The following is a 17,215-nucleotide window of genomic DNA, read 5'->3' as shown; positions in this document are numbered from 1 at the left end:
TAAGGACCTCTTTGTTTGGCGGCATAATGTATTCTGGATCAGGAGATATCGGTTGGGGTTGGAAGGTGTGCACGGTCAATTTCAGTTCATTATGCAAATCAGCGTGGCAACAATTGTTCTCGAGCCAACTTGGTATGATTGCTGATTTCATAATTTGCTCCCTCTCCCTTTGGTCCTCTTCAGATGTTTTTGATTCATTTTGTTCAACAGCACCTTCATTTCCTCGATGCATCCTTTACATCAAACCAAGCTCACTCAAAGGACTGCTTACATAAAAGCACATATGGACCAGCTCATTATATCAGCTTTGATTATAATATGCTGTTGCAGGAGTCGCAGAAATGCATTCCCCCCCCCTCACTAAGACAGAAATGGCATCAGGTGCTAGCGAGCGCAGACACACAGCTATTACTTCCACTGCTGCACCCATGCTGCTCGAGGGCACCTGTCTAAGATGAGAGTGTTAGCAAACAACCCAAACAGGTGGCAACATTTGTGTCACTCAAGCATGAGCTTGTCAAGGCTGGTGCTTCATCTGTGACCTTACATACACAGCTGTACCGGGGTGCTGCGCTCAACTCACTTCAGTGCTCAGGAGAATCGTAACTGGTGCTAAAGTTGTGTGAGTGCTAGCTCTCGACAGCAGCTGCTCCTGGTAGACTACAGACTACACAAGGTACCGAATAGGTATGATCACGGGGCTCTGTGAAGTGACTGTGTTTATGTGGAGACATATTTTATATGTTATTACTCTTTAAGGGCAACTGTGAGCTCATGAATCAAGCCTTGGCTAATCTAGGTGTGAGGTGAAAAAGGTTTACAGAAGTGTATAAAAACAGAATTTTTTTTATCCTGTTTTCCTCCCTTCACCCCCAACTGGTCGCAGCAGATAGCTGCCCCTCCCTTAGCTTTGTTCTGCTAGAAGTTTCTTCCTGTTAAAAGGGAGTTTTCCCTTCCCACTGTCACCAACTGCTTGCTCAAAGGGGTCACTTGATTGTTGCTGTTTTCTCTGTATTACTGTAGGGTCTTTGTCTTACAACATAAAGCACTTTGAGGTGACTTATGTTGTGATTTGGTGCTATTGAAATAAAACTGAATTGGATTGACTATCTAAATACTGTTTGCACACATCTCAAATCTTTGGTGCCCTTGTACTGGTAGATTTGAAGGGTCAGAGTCCAGCTCTTCAATACTCACCAGTCTATTCTAAGTCTGATACACACAAGGTATTAACAATCATATGTCACGGACTCTGCATATCTTAAATCTTTGGAGCATCTCCATGCTTTGGTGGTGGGACATACACCCTCCATAGTTCAAAGCTTTCAACCCGTCTGGCATGCTATCCCTCAATATATCCACTAGATGGCAAATATGAAAGTTCTTTCAGAAAAGGTATGTGGAATAGCTAAAGTCAGAGCCCCTCTTTTGTTGCTGACTCATGTGAACGTTAGTCTCAAATCTATAGAGACAGCAAACACACATTAGAGTGTTAATTCCTTTAAAAGAAGTAGGATTAAACATTTGTATTTGTTCAACATCTAATCTTAAACAGAAGATTTATTGTCTTGAGAGACATACATGTCATACGGTTCCAGACATTTCCAAACTCCTTCCTTTTCATCAGCTTTGGACTATGAAGTCTTGCTCTTGCATTGTAGCCGTGGAGCTTGGTTGAGCGCCTAAACTTCCACTGGGATGGACACAGTCATTGCTATGGATACTGATAGACGCATTTGCTTGCTCAGCTGTTGGGCTACTTAACGTGCCTCCCTCTCTGCAAACGCTCCTTGCAGCATTCGCCAAAAATAAATAAATAATGAAATCAAACAGCAGAGGGAACGCAATAACGTCTTTAAAAAGAAGGAAAAAGAAATCCTAAAAAATTAAATATAGATTGAAAGTGGATGATTTTGTCCTTCATGTTATCATTTTTCTCCAAGCCCCCCAAAAACTGTTCAAAATGCAGCTCTATTATTGTTGTGACTGTCTTTTATTGCTGAGCCTGGCACAAACATTTCTTTCGTTTAAAAAAACCCAACTGATTTCCACATCCATCATCTGTTGTGCGTGACCCTTAATATGGCGAATCTTCCACTCAAGCACATAAAAAAAGAGGCGGAGAGGTTAAGGCAAGGGTGTATTGGAAATAATGGCACTGAGCCCCGGTTTGTTTGCTCGTCTGTCTCCACACAGACTCTCAACGCTGCTGCATCCCAGGCTCACCAGCATCACCAGGTGCAGTGGAGCAAAACCTACTATACGTGCGTGACAGGGAGGGGAGGGAGGGGGCGTTGTCGCTGGGGCCGATGAAACAAGAGCGAGAGAGAGAGAGAGAGAGAGGGGGTTGGCAAGGTGGCGGGATTTGTGTTGAAGCCTGTTCTGTCAGACATGCGCAAGAGCGTCAGCAGCAGCAGCAGCATCACCACCATCACCACCGCCGCCGCCGCTGCGCTGCGTTTCCGCCTTGGCTGAGCGGCGCACACAGTCGCGAGGGGAGGGGAGGGACGCCGAGAGGAAGAACGGAGACGCAGTGGGGCACAGCACGGACTCCAAGGAGCAAATTACACCGACGCACCAACACCCCCACCGCCCCCTCTCCAGAAGTACCTCAAGCGGCGACCTGACCTGTGCGGTGCGCGCGTTGAGCTTTCCAGCATGGAGACTGCGATAAATAATAAGCACTAAAATGTGAGAGCCACAGTGGGGAACAGAGCGCACGCGTGTGTGTGAGAGAAATAAAGTGGCCATTCCCTTTATCTTTTTTTTTAATCATTATTATTGCGGGTGATTTCAATTCTGTGTTCTGCAGTCTGAAAATGAAGAAGTTCAACATCAGGAAGGTGCTGGACGGTTTAAAAGAGGTGTCCTCCTCCACGCCGTCTGTCCAAGTGGGGCCACAAGAGAACCATCTCATCCAGGAGACTCTCCAGTCCGAGCATTTCCAGCTCTGCAAGGTGGGCGAGACTGGAGATTTTTCTTTCTTTCTTTTTTTTTCAATCATACAGCTGTTTGCGTATTGGCTTTTAGCGCTAATGATATTTATTGCAGGCAGTGTTTTGCACTTATCCCATCTCAGAACACGGATGGTGCAAGTGGAGCTCCACGGAATTATTTATTAGCCGCAAAGCGTTTTACACTGCAGTCTTCTTCTAAACTACAACAAGCACGTGCTCATTAAAGATTTAATGAACATTTGGCGAGCAGCCTGTCCATTTCAGAAAGATCACATCCTATGCGCATAAACAGTGCAACATAGGCAGCTACGATGCGCATGCTGTTTGGCGAGTGCGCTGCACCGACCAGCTGCAAGTTTCTATTCGATTGTTTATGTTTTTGTTAAGTAATTTACTTGGAGCTTTTTTAAAATCATCGAGCAACACGGGGTATGTTAGGGTTAGGGTTGCGCCAGTGTACTCTGTGAAAATCCCGGAGTTTTCTGCATGTGCGCATGGCATGAACTGTCATATCGAGGGGTTGGGCTGAACTGATCCCCTCTTGCATAATCTGTTGGTTTGGATTAGTAAAACACTGGTTTGTGATTGATGTGCGTGTGTAAGCGAGCGTGTGGCAGTGTGCGTGTTGTCTTTTCCACGCAGTGTCTCTCCATTCCCTTCTTCTCCCTCCTCTTTTCTCTTTCACACATCCCTGCACCCCCCTCCGTTCGGTCTCCCTCATCCACACCTAAACACAGACCACTTTATCCCCAGATCATTGGGGACTGATGGCGCCTGAAGTGAGTGCAGGCCTGCTTGGGAGATTAAAAAAGGCTCGCCCTCCTCTGTCTGTATTGACCACAGTAGTAGCTGGGATAATTGGGATAATACCCGTCCAGTTTACATGACATGCATGCTACTGTTAAGTAAATTCAGAGTTTCCTCAGCAGCTTTTCTAATTGCCCTTTTAATAGACCCCACTATGTGCTTCTCATTGATTTCCCAACATATTTAAATTGTGTGCTTGTGAAGCTTTTTTGCTTATTCCACCTAACGTTTTTTATATATTTGAAATCATCTATGTGTGATATCCTTCATTATGTCTGGTTGCTGGAAAAAAATTACACTGCCATTGATTTGCTTTAGCATATTTGCACGATGAAGTCTTTTTTTTGTGTGTTAAAAGACTTGTTGTCCTCGTGTATTTTAGTAGTCACATAACAGAGGTGCAAATCCAGGAAGATTAACATCAGTAAGAAGTGTTACGTTGAGAGCGCGTGAAGTAAACACGGGAAAATAATCTAGAATCATGTCAACACACCTGAGGGCTTTGGGGACGATGGGGTTTGGTGACTAGACCGACCAACTCAAAGACTGCAGGTTTTATAGCCACGGCAGCCTAAATATGTCTGTCAACAGCAAGACATCTGATTGAAGTGCCTTTGAACAAGACTTCAGGCTCACTCTTGCACCTTTGCTGTCTGTCTGGACAGGAACTCTCTGTAATGTCTCTCTACAAGGAAGGCAGGTGTCTCTGCTGCACCGAGTGCTTCTTATGTAATGTACTTTAGCCTTCTGTCACTAAGCAAACAAATCCAACAGCCCACCGCCGGCTGACTGATGCCATAAAACTACCGTCACAGAAATGCACAGAGTGAACCAGGAACACCTTATAATGCGTTGCATACCGTAAAGAAGAGACAAAAGCTAATCATAACCTGATTCATCCTTATCCATGTTTTTTTTTCTCCATGTATTTTATTTCCAGACTTTAAGTGTTATCACGACTTCACGTGGGAGGCAGCGAGAGAAGGAAAACAACATAAAAAGAGGGAAATGAGAGAGAGATGAAATCTCAAATTAGGCCAGTGATTATAAAAGGAACCAAAAAAGCGAGTCCAAATATCATACCTATCATTAAGAAAAGGATATCCGTGCACAGAAAGAGCATTTGTTCCATCTTTTTTTTTCTTTTTCTTTTTTTAATTTTCCCTTGTCTGCACAATTTCAGTTTTTATATTTCTGTCATAACACTCTTCACATCCATCTGGGCCATTTGTTTATCAAAGTCAGGTGTGTGGCATCCACTGACAAAACAACACCCCTGCTGTGAAATGCAAATTGATATTCTCTAACACATTTGCTTTTTTTCCCCTTCTTTCTTCTTCTTCATTTTTCTACATATCGCACCAGACTGTCCGTCATGGCTTCCCCTATCAGCCGTCGTCCATGGCTTTTGACCCTGTGCAGAAGATATTGGCCGTTGGCACCCAGAGTGGAGCTCTCAGATTGTATCCTTTTACTTGCCGCTGAGCCTCTATGAGCTGCTGTGGCCCGTGGCAGCTCCTTTGGGTAGGTGCATCCCTGTGAGGCAGCAGCAGGTAAGTGAACAGTCCCCTCAGCTGCTTTTGTCAGACGCTCCTGTATGTTGGCTGGTTTTCAGTATCTTAGAGGGATTTTGGAAAGGTGGGTTTCTTGGGTTTGCGAGCTTCAGTGTTTGATTTCTCTTCAACTTAAAGTCTAACATCCAGAGTTTATCCCAACGCGAGACAATGCATAAAATATAGACCACATTTACCTTCACTGAATTTCACAGTTTAGCTGTTTTTTAGACCTTGACCTTGCCACATTCTTGCACCCTTGTGCCGAATACTAAATCAAAGCAAAACCCGCACAGACCCCACATATTGAAATACGTGTTGCCGTTCGGCACAAGTGTTAGCTCGCATCGGCTTTCTTGCAATATGAGGACGTTAACACAAACAGGGACAACAGCTTGCGATGAAATGGCACCACGGGGAGTCATATAACTTCAGAGAACGCCCGCGAACTTGCCTGTGTGAGGCCGCTTTTACAGGTCCTCCGTGTGTTCTCCTGCCTGTCCGACAACCTTTGCCAGCTCATTACGGTGTGATGAAGAGCGGTCTGCCTGGCTGTCCCTCTTTCCCACCTGCTGGCAGATATGGTTGTGACTCAGTCTCGTTCACCTTGCACTGGAAAAAAGGGAGGAGGATGATGAGCATGAGAGTCTACTGAACTGTGTTTGCCAGATTTTTTTTAAAAAAGATGGGCAGCCTGTGTACCTTTTACATGTTTTAAGGCAAACTGAGTGAGATGGTAGGCACACCACATTTTAAAGCGATAACTGTATGTTCCTAAAGCTTTACAGATTCAAAATAAACCTTAACTGGACTAGAGCAGATTCGATCACTTGTATTAGTAGATACAAGTGGAAATTCCTGCTTTGGTAGGTGAACTATGTTAAGGTGGATAAGCTCAATAGGGTTTGTGTCTTGCTTTCTGGTACATTACCCATTACTTCCAAAGTAGGTAGTCTCAGAAAAACAACCCCCCCGACACCCCACCCCCCCACCCCCCCACTGTAGTCAAGAAGTTTATAGCGAGTCAGCCTATACTCAGACTATAGCTACTTTGGTTGAATGATCTTGTCAGATGTTTCCTGCTGGCTGTAATTGGTCACTTTGAAACTGAATGAACAGAGGGATCTCTTTTGTGTTTGAGTGATGTGGATCAGATAGAGTCTTATCAGAGTCAGTGGAAGGTGAATTGGGAGTCATCTATCTGCTCCTTGGTGTTGGTTCTCCTCCCCTGTTATTTTACTGTTTAGTCAGCTCTGTCTCTTTATCTGATGACAGCGACACCACTGTGGCGCAGATGCAGGCGGTGTAGTTCGAGCTTTCATAAATTGTGCAGTGCTGAGCTGCCGGATGTGGGTCTTGTGGCAGGTTGTGATTTCGTTGAAGTTTTGGCTGGTTGCAGGTTTTGGAAAGGCATCCAGGGATTCCCTGTGCTGATACACATGGTCACATCTACGCCCTGGCGGGCCATGAGAGGCTTCTCATGGATATCGATGTCTGTGTGTGTGTGTGTATATGTGTGTTTGTTTGCCTGGTTGGCCTGCCAGGACATTTGGCTGCACCCCTCTTCCATGAAGGATTACAGGAAGTGGCAGATCAAGGGCCTCAGCCTGGCAGCGTGGCAAAGCACTGAAAATTACAGCACAAACAGGAGGCGTGCACTGATGTGTACACATGTGCGATACATGTCGGTGTTTGTGTTCTCTGAGGATATGTCTCATCCCTGTAGACATAAAGCCAATCATTTCTGTGGTCCCCCAAAACTGCCTCGTATTGGCTGCTCACCACTCACTCTGCCTCTGGCTTCAGCGTCCACCTGGGAAGATGACAATGTCCCTTTGGTGTTATCTGGAGGAGGGAAAGACGGGAAATAGAGAAAGAGCTTGGCTGGTGAGCCCGTGGAAAGAACAGGCCAATAAACCAGGAAGAGCAGAGAGAAAGGGGGAATAGCTAGGGAAGAGTGAGAGAGGCAGGCTATCCCTTTTTTTCAAGATCTAATGGCCAAGAATAGAATCCTTATTGATCTGTGTGTGGTAATGCAGTGAGAGAGATATGCCCAAGTGCACACACAGAGACACACACTCAATTGTTTTCTGCACAGTATCTCAACAGCAAAAAGAAGTCATGAGCATTTTTTAAAAAACAACAGAATTTGCTGTGCAAGCAGTCACCCCACATTAGCTATCCTTTGGATTAGCTGTGTATTTTCAAAAATAAGCAGGATTGCAAAATGCTGAATTAATAAAGCAGTTTTTTTAGTGGTTTTAGTGATGAGACAGTGTTTCTGATCAAGGTGGAGTAGCAAAAAAAAATGCTTTCTTGTTTCCTATGCCCTCTATTTCTTGGCCAAATACTTTCTGATGACGCTATTTTTCAATGAACACTGCAGAGGCCCTTTTAGTGTTTACCAGGAGGTTAACCACAAGGCCGTCAACATAAGACAAAAAGATGAGAAGATTAGCTTTTCACCGGACTAACAAAAAACACTGTTGCAATCTTGGCTTCCAGCATTCATAAAAAAAAGAAAAGATTAAAAGATAAAACAAGCATTTAGCTTCAAACCATTCTGCAATGATGCTCTTGCTTCTTCCTCCACACCTCTTTTTAATGTGATGCTGTGAATCAACCTGAAGGGTAAAAGTAAAAAGAGGATTGTGTTAAATAATAGTAGTCTCAGTACTGAGAGTAATGCTAGTTTTTGCCTTAATCAAACCGCATGTGCCAGCCGAGCTCCATCATACGAGTCTTGTATAGCGCTTTTCTGCTCTACTTGAATACTCAAAGCACTTTATACAGCATGTCTCATTCAGCCATCCACACACACATTCACACAAGCACTTTTTTATATGTCTAAGTGCTCTCCGTATAACATTCACACTCAGGAGCAACTTGGGCTTCAGTAACTTGTTCACTATCATCAGGATACTTTGGCATACCAAAGACAAAACTGACACTAACCAAGCATGCAGTTAATACCTGCTATACTTCTCTTAGAAGCTGTTAGCCTTTATTGTAATAGAACAATTGTAGACAGGAAAACTGGGAGAAGGACCAGGGGCAGGGCTTTGGAGCGGATTCAAACGCAGACCACTGCTTAACCCATTAAAGTCTTTACATTAAAAAGTGCTATATCCTGCATAATAATTCAGTTCCAATTCAATTTTATTTATATAGCGCCAAATCACAACAACAGTCGCCTCAAGGCGCTTTATATTGTAATGTAGACCCTACAAAAATACATACAGAGAAAAAACACAACAATCATATGACCCCCTATGAGCAAGCACTTTGGCGACAGTGGGAAGGAAAAACTCCCTTTTAACAGGAAGAAACCTCTGGCAGAACCAGGCTCAGGGAGGGGCGGGGCCATCTGCTCCGACCGGTTGGGGTGAGAGACGTAGTCGATATATGAGATTGCAGGCATATGATAGGTATGGGACAAGTGACATCAACATATGAATCAGTTACCTGTAGTTTAGGATCTCCAACTTCAATACATTGGAGTAATCAAATACAATCTAAAATGTGTCAAACTGTCAACAACTGTGAAAATCTTTTGCTCATTTTTGGTCAGATATTTTCTATGCTGTGTCAGCAAGAACGTGTAATACTGAACACGATTTTAATCAGACATTGTTTTTGCGCATTAAAGCAACATTATATAGAAACTGAGTGTCCTAACAGTGTGCAGACCAGTGCTGATAGTAGATTTTGTGACTGGCTGACAGAAAACATGGACAGTTTTGGAATGTTATAACACTGGAGCCAGAGTCATCTGTATGTATTTCAATTTCTGGGTGGTCTGCAGCAAATGTGTTTAACACTGTGGCAGCATCACCTCCCCAGAGAGATCGCTCTTTACTAATGGTGGCCAGGAGAAATGGCAGCGCTATAACTCAGAGACTCCCTGTGAGCCAGCAAGACGCAGATCAATAGATCAAATTGTCAGTCCATGCTCTGCCAGATTATCTCATCGACAAACGCAGGACATCATAGGCCTCACACGTCCAAATGGAGGCACACAGGCACACACACAGAAGCGCTTGCGCTCATCCCCAGAATTATTATTTCAGAATAACTGTCCGGAGGTGGCTGAGGTAACATGCAGTTGTGCCTCTGCACATATGCACACGCACGATGATAGATGAGTTGTACAGATGTTAATGGATGCGGATTCAAATAATGTGTGACGTGCACAAAAGGGCAAACATTTATATATGCGAGCAGACACTGGTGGATGCAGAAACGGCGCGTGCATGCATGCACGCATGCAGATTCTGATTCAATGAGTGAGTGTGCTACCCTTCAACGTTTGCCCACAGTCACTTGAAAATCTTGCTGAGACGTGATCTTAATGACACAGATTGTTTTTACTTAGCAATACAAGCGTGAATTTAATTGGTATAATATGCACCAAAGGAAGTGTTCAGTTGTAGCTCACAATCTCTACAGTGCTTCATCGTATGTATGCGAGGGAAGTTCTTATTTTGATTAAACTCGCGATTAAACGTTATTAATATTTCCGTGTATTTCAATATATGTGAGACTCTGTTGGAGGATTCCAGTGATATAAGTTCTGGGTTATTATTATTATTGCTTTCATAGTACAGTTCGACTTTAACAAACAATTACAGTGACCCTCTGGCTACTTTTCTCTGCATAGCTGCACTATCTTTAGAGATGGAGGGAAAGCTAAAGCTTGTTTTCAGGTCAAAGACCATTTATTCAGTTGTTAGGTCTTTTATCTGTTTTGTTAAAACTTTCTTTTCTTTGGTTTTTTGTGGTGTGATTTAGGTTCTTAATTGCAAGCAACTGAGTGTAGAAGGGAAATGCATATTTTATATATTGGTGACTTAAACATGTGTGTACGTATTTCTTCACATTTCATATAATCTGCTCTGGTGGAAAGGTCTACAAAATTTACAAATGTATAGTTTGTTTCCTTCTCAGTGGCTAGCTGGAGAGCTGGCAGTAGCATATGGGGGATGAAGGATTGTTAAAGTGGTTTGGTATCACAGAATATAAAGAGGGATTAGTATCTCATCCCAGTGGACCTCATTTTACTTTTCACACAAGTAGAACAAGGACTGGGGGAGAGAAAGAAGAGAAAATCTGTTGAAATTAAGTCTTAAAACTGCCGATATAACCGTGTGATATAGTCCAAAAAAAAAAAAGTCTTGAAAGTTTAGCCCGTGGTAAGGTCACAAGGGAACTTCCAAGATGTGGCTTTCATGTCAGTTCTGTACACATCAACTTTACGCTATTACCGGAACAAAGAGGGCATGTGTTTGTGGCTGTGCGCTGTATTGAAGTGCTGTTAATCAAAGACCCCTTATGTACCAGGTTTGAATCTTTCATGCCCTCCCAAAGCACTCAGCGTCCTCTGTTCTATCGGTTCTTAGAAATGGAAAACAAATTTTGCTGCATCAGTACCGCAACAGTGTTTTTGCTGCTTCCCCCTGTCCAATATCCTGACAGCGTGTTCTGCTTAAGTCCTTTAGCCTTGACAGGCACCAAATGGGATCCGGGTTTAGGGTGATTAAAGTTGTGCTGCCATGTTGCTTCTCCTCAATAATTTAGTGTACATTTATCTCCAGCTCTTACTCCTCTTGCTCCTTGTCTCTCTGCTCTGTTGACTCCTGCCTTGTCAGGGATGATGAGTGTGTGTATGTCTGCGCATTAAAGGGAGGCATGTGGCTTTGATGGTTTAAACCGTTTGACCAGTTAACTAATGGAAAAGTGCACATGTAAAAGAAAAGTAAAGTTCATCCAGACACACAGGCCTTCCTACTTACCATGACTCATCACATTTAAGGTGGGAACTTGAAGGACTGCTTAATAAGTGTTGTCTAGAAGCTTTTGACCAAAGGCACATTTTACATCTGCTGGTTGTTAATGCATGTGCACTTTTTCATTCTTTTGTCTGTAGACTGCATGAAAAGAAACCAAGCTATAAGTAATGCACATGTACTGACTGTTTGATGCAGAGTAGCAATGCCTGAGAGGTCACCAACCTGTGGACTAATTATTCCCAACAGACGGGAGACAACGCTTGAGTGCCTCAATGTAAATACGCAGTGTCACGTGGGCTGGGGAGTATAAATAGGTTTATATTTGAACACACGCACTGGGAGAGTGTACCTATTGTACTGGATGTTGACCGGCTTTATTCTGACTGCTTGTGGACAGGTGAAGCTACACTGTCTGTGTTAGCTGTAATTATTAACTGTAAGTAACCATGAAAAGATTGATTTTCTCTCTGACCACTTTAACATGGGTAAAAAGTCATACTAAGGTGATCTTAGTGGTACTAAGCAAATTCCTACGTTAGTCTGAAAGAACCTTAGTTATAAGGTTAGCTAACATTTTCCAGGACAGTGGAGCAAACGCAGTAGGACGTTTGGATTGACATTTTTAATCCTGCCTGCAAAACTCTAATTGATGTTGTCTAAGAACCTTGGGAAGAAAAGCGTCTGGACTTCTTTAAGTTGCTTAAAGACGTTTCACCTCTCATCCGAGAAGCCTCTTCAGATCTAGGGTCAAATGGTGGAGAGTCCCAGATTTAAGCCCTGTGGGAGTGTCCGCACCGAGAGGGACAATGGACACCCTAATGATCCTCTACCTAATCACACGAGCCAAGGTGTGAAAACGGGTGTGGGTCACAATCAGCCGAGGTTTTGGGCTGATTGTGCTGAGCTCATTGTTAAACCTAGCCCCACCCTATCATGTGATTTCCTGAGGTCAGTGGCCCGGGATGTGAGTGGCCGTTAAGGCGTCTGGGAAGGGATCTCAAAACTGGATTATAGATGGCAGACAGTTGGTGTCGTAAACCACCGCCTCTGTTCAAAGATGGTCTTTCACAGTGGACATAGATGGCTTCTTTTACTCCTCTTTCAAACCATCTGTCTTCTCTGTCCAAAATGTGAACATTGGCATCCTCGAAAGAGTGACCATTGTCCTTTAGATGCAGATGGACCGCCGAGTCTTGTCCCGTGGAGGTGGCTCTTCTATGTTGTGCCATGCGGTTATGAAGTGGCTGTTTGGTCTCTCCCACAGGGCTTAAATCTGGGACTCTCCACCATTTGACCCTAGAACTGAAGAAGCTTCTTCAATGAGAGGTGAAACGTCTTCAAGCATTTTAAATACACTTTACTTTCCGAGCTCCTTAGACTACGATGACCTGAATGACCAAGAACCTCCACAGACATCTAATTGATGTGAAAGGTGTAAACATCCATCCAACACAACACTGAAAGTAGAGTAGGTCGTCTACCAATTGAAAAGTTGATGGTTTGATCCCGGGCTGCAGTTCACATGTTGAAGTATCCTTGGGCAAAATGTTGAACCCAAGATTGCTCCAGATATATCCATCATGTGTACGTGACATAGAAAGGAATAGTGCTCTAGGAATGAGCGGATGAATATGGGTTTTCCTAAAAAGTGCTTTGAGTGCTCAGTCGATGGACTGTTGGAGTAGAAAAGAGCTATATAAGTGCCAGTCCATATGAGTTTCTGTATAAATTAGAGATGTGTGTAGGAATTTTAAGGGCGTGGAAGCATGTGAGTATTTACCAACAGTTACACAGTTTTCATGTTCAGTGAGATATTAAGAAAGGCATTTCGGGCCCTCACGCTTTCCCTTTTTAGCTGTCTAATCAATTTGCTGCTCATTTATCGCTTCATTTAACTTCATTGTTGCTTTCATCCCATGTCTTAGCAATATTCTCAGTGAGTGTAGTTCTATTATAACCAAAGCAGCGGCCAAAACTGTGAAAATATCACCCATTTTGTAACATACTGATAATCTTTGATCTGAGATGTGAGCTCCATTTTAACCACGCCACGCGCAGTACTCTTGATAACATACTCGCCGCTGTGCTGTTCGGCCTAGCGAGTGAGTGACAGTCAGAGCGCGCAGCTCTGTCAGAATGTTGTGATTTACGGCAGGATCTATTTCGCACAGCTGCATTTTCAGCATTGGCTGGGCCACTTGTGAGGATCATGTTCCTATTGTATTGATTTGCACTCGTGTAAGTCCTGGTCAATATTCTTCTCTTAATGTAACGGCATCCCTGCCACCAAAAGCTTTGACCACTGTCCGGTTGCTGTACAACAGCAGGTCCCTTGTCGTCAAGAGTCAAGCATTAAAAGTAAATACCCTGCACACTCTAATAGATTGTTTGGTGTCATTGTGAATGGCTTCCGATTAAGTGATGATACTTGTGGTAACCCTATGCTTCCTATTGATTTTATTTGTGAGTCTGTCGCTTTCATTATCGTGGCACTTTGGTTGACTCCCCGAGGACTAAATGCTGGTGCTTCAGAAATCATGTAAACCGTTTGTTTCTTTCCTTTCAAAGCTAAAAAAAAGCTCCAGATTGCCCTTTGCCTATAAATAGCCGATTATTTGGTAGGTTAAGTACAAGCTGTTGTTTGCAACTTTCCAAGAGAAGGTTTTGGCGTGTGCTGATAGCGCTCCCCTGTCAAGGGATATAAATATCTCTTCATCATACATGCTGGAAATCCGGCGTCTCGCTGAAATATCACTGTCATCTAACAAATCATACATGACGTCAACAGAGAACACGCAGTATGGGATTAATTTAAAGGCATTTTTGAGGTTGAATGAGAATGTGATGTCCTTCAATTACCGTCAGTACACACAGTGTGTGCCAGGGGATTGTTCTGGTCTGTAAACACATGTTTATCCTCATGTCTGGGAGGGTGAACATGTGTCCTGAGCATGGCTTTGTGGCCTGCTCTCTAGGGTAAAGAACTGATAACACAAAGCAAGAAGCAGCTTGGGCAAGAAATCGTAACTGCATAACTGTCCCGCACATGCTTTGCTGTCAAAATGACTGGACTGAATTAAAGGCTTCTCCTCGAGTGGATAAAAACGCTTCATTTGATGAGCTAAAAATAAGCAAAAAAAACCCGAGTGTTTGTTCAGGTGCTTGTTTCAATATGACGTGAGCGGTTGAGACTCGGTGGTTTTGCTTGACATTGTTGTTAATGTGTGGAACTGTGGTGGGGGTGAGTCAAACTTATGCTGTCAGGTTGGCACAGTCCCTGTGGTGCTTGTAGGGGGACTGGCTTACAGAACGCTGTGAAGCACAAAGATTTTGTCATCTTGCTTTTCCCCCTGCCTTTGACGTGACCTCCGGGTCTCCGTAGGGCCACGACTCTGAAATGACTGTGAAGTATTTGTCTCACTCTTTTCTACATTTTCTTCTGTTATGCATTGTGCTTTTAAAATGTATTTTATTTTATCTAAGCTCCGGATTTTGATACTTATTCTCTGCATCCAATTATTTCTGCTCAACCACTGTAGGCAGTCTTCCACTCTGTCTCAAGGGCCGCTGCTGCCTCCGCATTAATGTTTCATATGTTTCCTTATGATTTGGCTTTGGAACACTCTCCTCTTCCAATCGCTTTACCCAGACATCCAGGGGCTTATCTTGCGAGAGGTGACGCGCATGTTAATGTTCGCCACATGTGCTTTGTTTCCCCAACACAACAGTTATGGCCAATTAAGCATAATTAAAAAGGAAAATGTAAAAAGGCCAATATGCCAAGCTCCAGAAACAGATAGATTGTTAGTTAATGATGTTTTATTATGTAAATCTAATTAAATTACATGAAAATTACCAGTGTTTTTCACACGTTTAAAAAAATTGATCTTTAAAATACAGCCTACAGGTAAAGTAAACATAATGACATTTTGTAGTGACTTTCTTTTGCACAAAAAAGTAAGTATATAGCTACATTTATCACCTCTTCAAAATCATAAAATTAGAATCACAAATTCCAGATTAGATATCAGGGATTAAAATCTCCATTAGGAGTGGGAGGTAGCCCCAGTCTTGTTTAAACCTCTTCCTTCTAGGGTGTTTGCTTTGCTTTCTTTTACCCTCACGTCCTCAAGAGCTCTCCAAGGCCCTGACAAAAAGGCTTCTGGATGGCTGTGAGCCAGGGAAAAGATTTTTGAAAAAGTTTCCAAATGACTTGAGAGTAATCGTTCCCCTGTAAGGAAAATCACTCAAACAAGTGGTATAGATTTCAAATGACTACCGATGTGTCCAGGACCGACTGTTCCAGCAAATTCATCCTAATAGCACGTCACTTGATTTAAAAGAAGTCTAAAACAACCCAACATGTAGTCAGAGGATCTTAAAGTAACTCTTGCAACTGTTGTTGTCCAAAAAAATCAGAAAATATCACACATTTGATCTGAATGGGAAGCGTGGCAAGAAGAGTGTTTGTTGTCCAGAAAGAACAAAACTACAGTTTGCCAATGAAAATGATTAACCAGGTCTTTTGGAATAAAGTGTTTTGGAGTGACACGTCAAAGATAGATACAGAATTGGCGACATAAACAGTAGAAATGTTTGGCATGGGCTGAAGGCAGTTTTTAAGTGCAAAGCATGGTGTTGGGAATGTTATGGTTTGAGGTTGCCTTGCTGCCTCAGAGAACGGGCAGCTCGAGTCACTGACTAAAAATAAATCCTGATATCAAAAGGGCGCTTGCAGATAATGTGAGGCCAGCTGATGATTCTGTAAGCATGAATACACAAAACATGTAAAGCTGCAAATCAGCCAAAACCTGAGGGCTAAAACCAGATTTGAACCTTTTGCGAGTGTGCAAAGGAGGAAAGACAGAAAGGTTCCCAAGGCGCCAGAACTTGAGGAATTGCCTGTCACTGCGTTTTTATGCGCTGAGATGTGGGTGTATGTGTGTGATAAAGACTCTTGTAGACAGAGACAGAGCTGCATGCGTACAGTAGGTAGGTGTCCTTGCCTTGCCTTTTCTATATTTATGTGTAGTTAACCTCAGCAAGGCCTTAACATCCACCATAACGTGCACACAAGTGAACCATCTGTTATGACAGACACACAAAGTTTCCTATAGTTTTATTGCTTCACAGCTTAGGTCCAAGACGTACGATTATGCAATTTGAGTCTGAGTCTTCTATGTCATGCTTTTTATCTTCTTTGCTAAAGGCTAATTTCTACATAGTCAACTAAATCAGCTCCAGCTGTAGAATATTAGCGTCTCTGTCAGCTCTAGCTAACAAACCTAGACTGCCAGTGTGGACATGTGGGTTATGTTGCTCATAAGCATATTATGGAAGATATACTGCAACTAAGATATTTGTCGTTTAACTGCTGCAAAAACCTTCGAGCAGGATAAATCTGGTCCTACTTGTAGCACATGCTCCGCGTTGCACAGTCAGTGTTAAGCAGTGTACACCAGCTGAACAAAGTGTGTATGACACTTACCTTAAGATAATACTTTGCACAGTCATCTGAAGCTGCTCATGGCTATGTCCAACAGAAACATTTCTCACCACGCTGGAACGACCTCTCAAATGTTCTTTTTTTAAGAGCTCTGCTCCTGCACTGGCCTTACACACATAAATTAGAATTGTATGTGGTTTTGTGTATATGTAACATATTAGAAACCTAGTAAAGAAACACACTAGGGACAGCTGTGCCACAATAACAAAATAGCAGCACTTGTATGGCTGTCACTGTGCATTATTTGTCAAAGAGAAAGTATTTGAAATAAAATAAAGTGTAGCTGGTGGGCAGTGTCTGGGGAAAGATGATGTTAGAACAAACAAATGGGTTGTATTTTGCTTGCTTTTTTTTGCTGAATCATGTACAAGATGCTTTGCTTTGGTAAGACTTAATGTTGTTAATATCTCCTGATAGGACAGAGTGTAATAGCATCTACAAAAAAAGGGGAAAAAAAGGAAAGAAATATTAAAAAAAAAATACCCTCAAATGTTTTACTTTTATATGAGAAAAAGCTTCATTAGCCCATCTACAAAATGAGTCCCTGTATTGTCCTGCAGCTTCCGTGGTTTCCATGGTCACAAAGGGGGCAGCAATGGAAAA

The 17,215-nt window shown here is 42.9% G+C and overlaps 1 protein-coding gene across 4 annotated transcripts in view; it reads left to right on the top strand.

Annotated features, from left to right (window-relative positions):
* Window positions 1-2,397: 2,397 nt before the first annotated feature.
* Window positions 2,398-17,215, top strand: part of stxbp5a (syntaxin binding protein 5a (tomosyn)) — a 100,251-nt gene continuing 85,433 nt past the window's right edge. For all 4 annotated transcript variants that reach the window (XM_063496489.1, XM_063496488.1, XM_063496487.1 and 1 more), the window contains exons 1-3: window positions 2,398-2,691; window positions 2,813-2,957; window positions 5,130-5,227. In XM_063496489.1, the coding sequence (XP_063352559.1) occupies window positions 2,820-2,957; window positions 5,130-5,227 (236 nt within the window). In that variant the 5' untranslated portion in view covers window positions 2,398-2,691; window positions 2,813-2,819. The remainder of the gene's footprint in view (window positions 2,692-2,812; window positions 2,958-5,129; window positions 5,228-17,215) is intronic.

The sequence above is a fragment of the Pelmatolapia mariae genome, linkage group LG15 (assembly GCF_036321145.2).
Source record: "Pelmatolapia mariae isolate MD_Pm_ZW linkage group LG15, Pm_UMD_F_2, whole genome shotgun sequence".
Lineage (NCBI taxonomy): Eukaryota > Metazoa > Chordata > Actinopteri > Cichliformes > Cichlidae > Pelmatolapia > Pelmatolapia mariae.
Note: the sequence above shows the minus strand (reverse complement) of the source record. Positions and strands in the feature narration are given on the sequence as shown.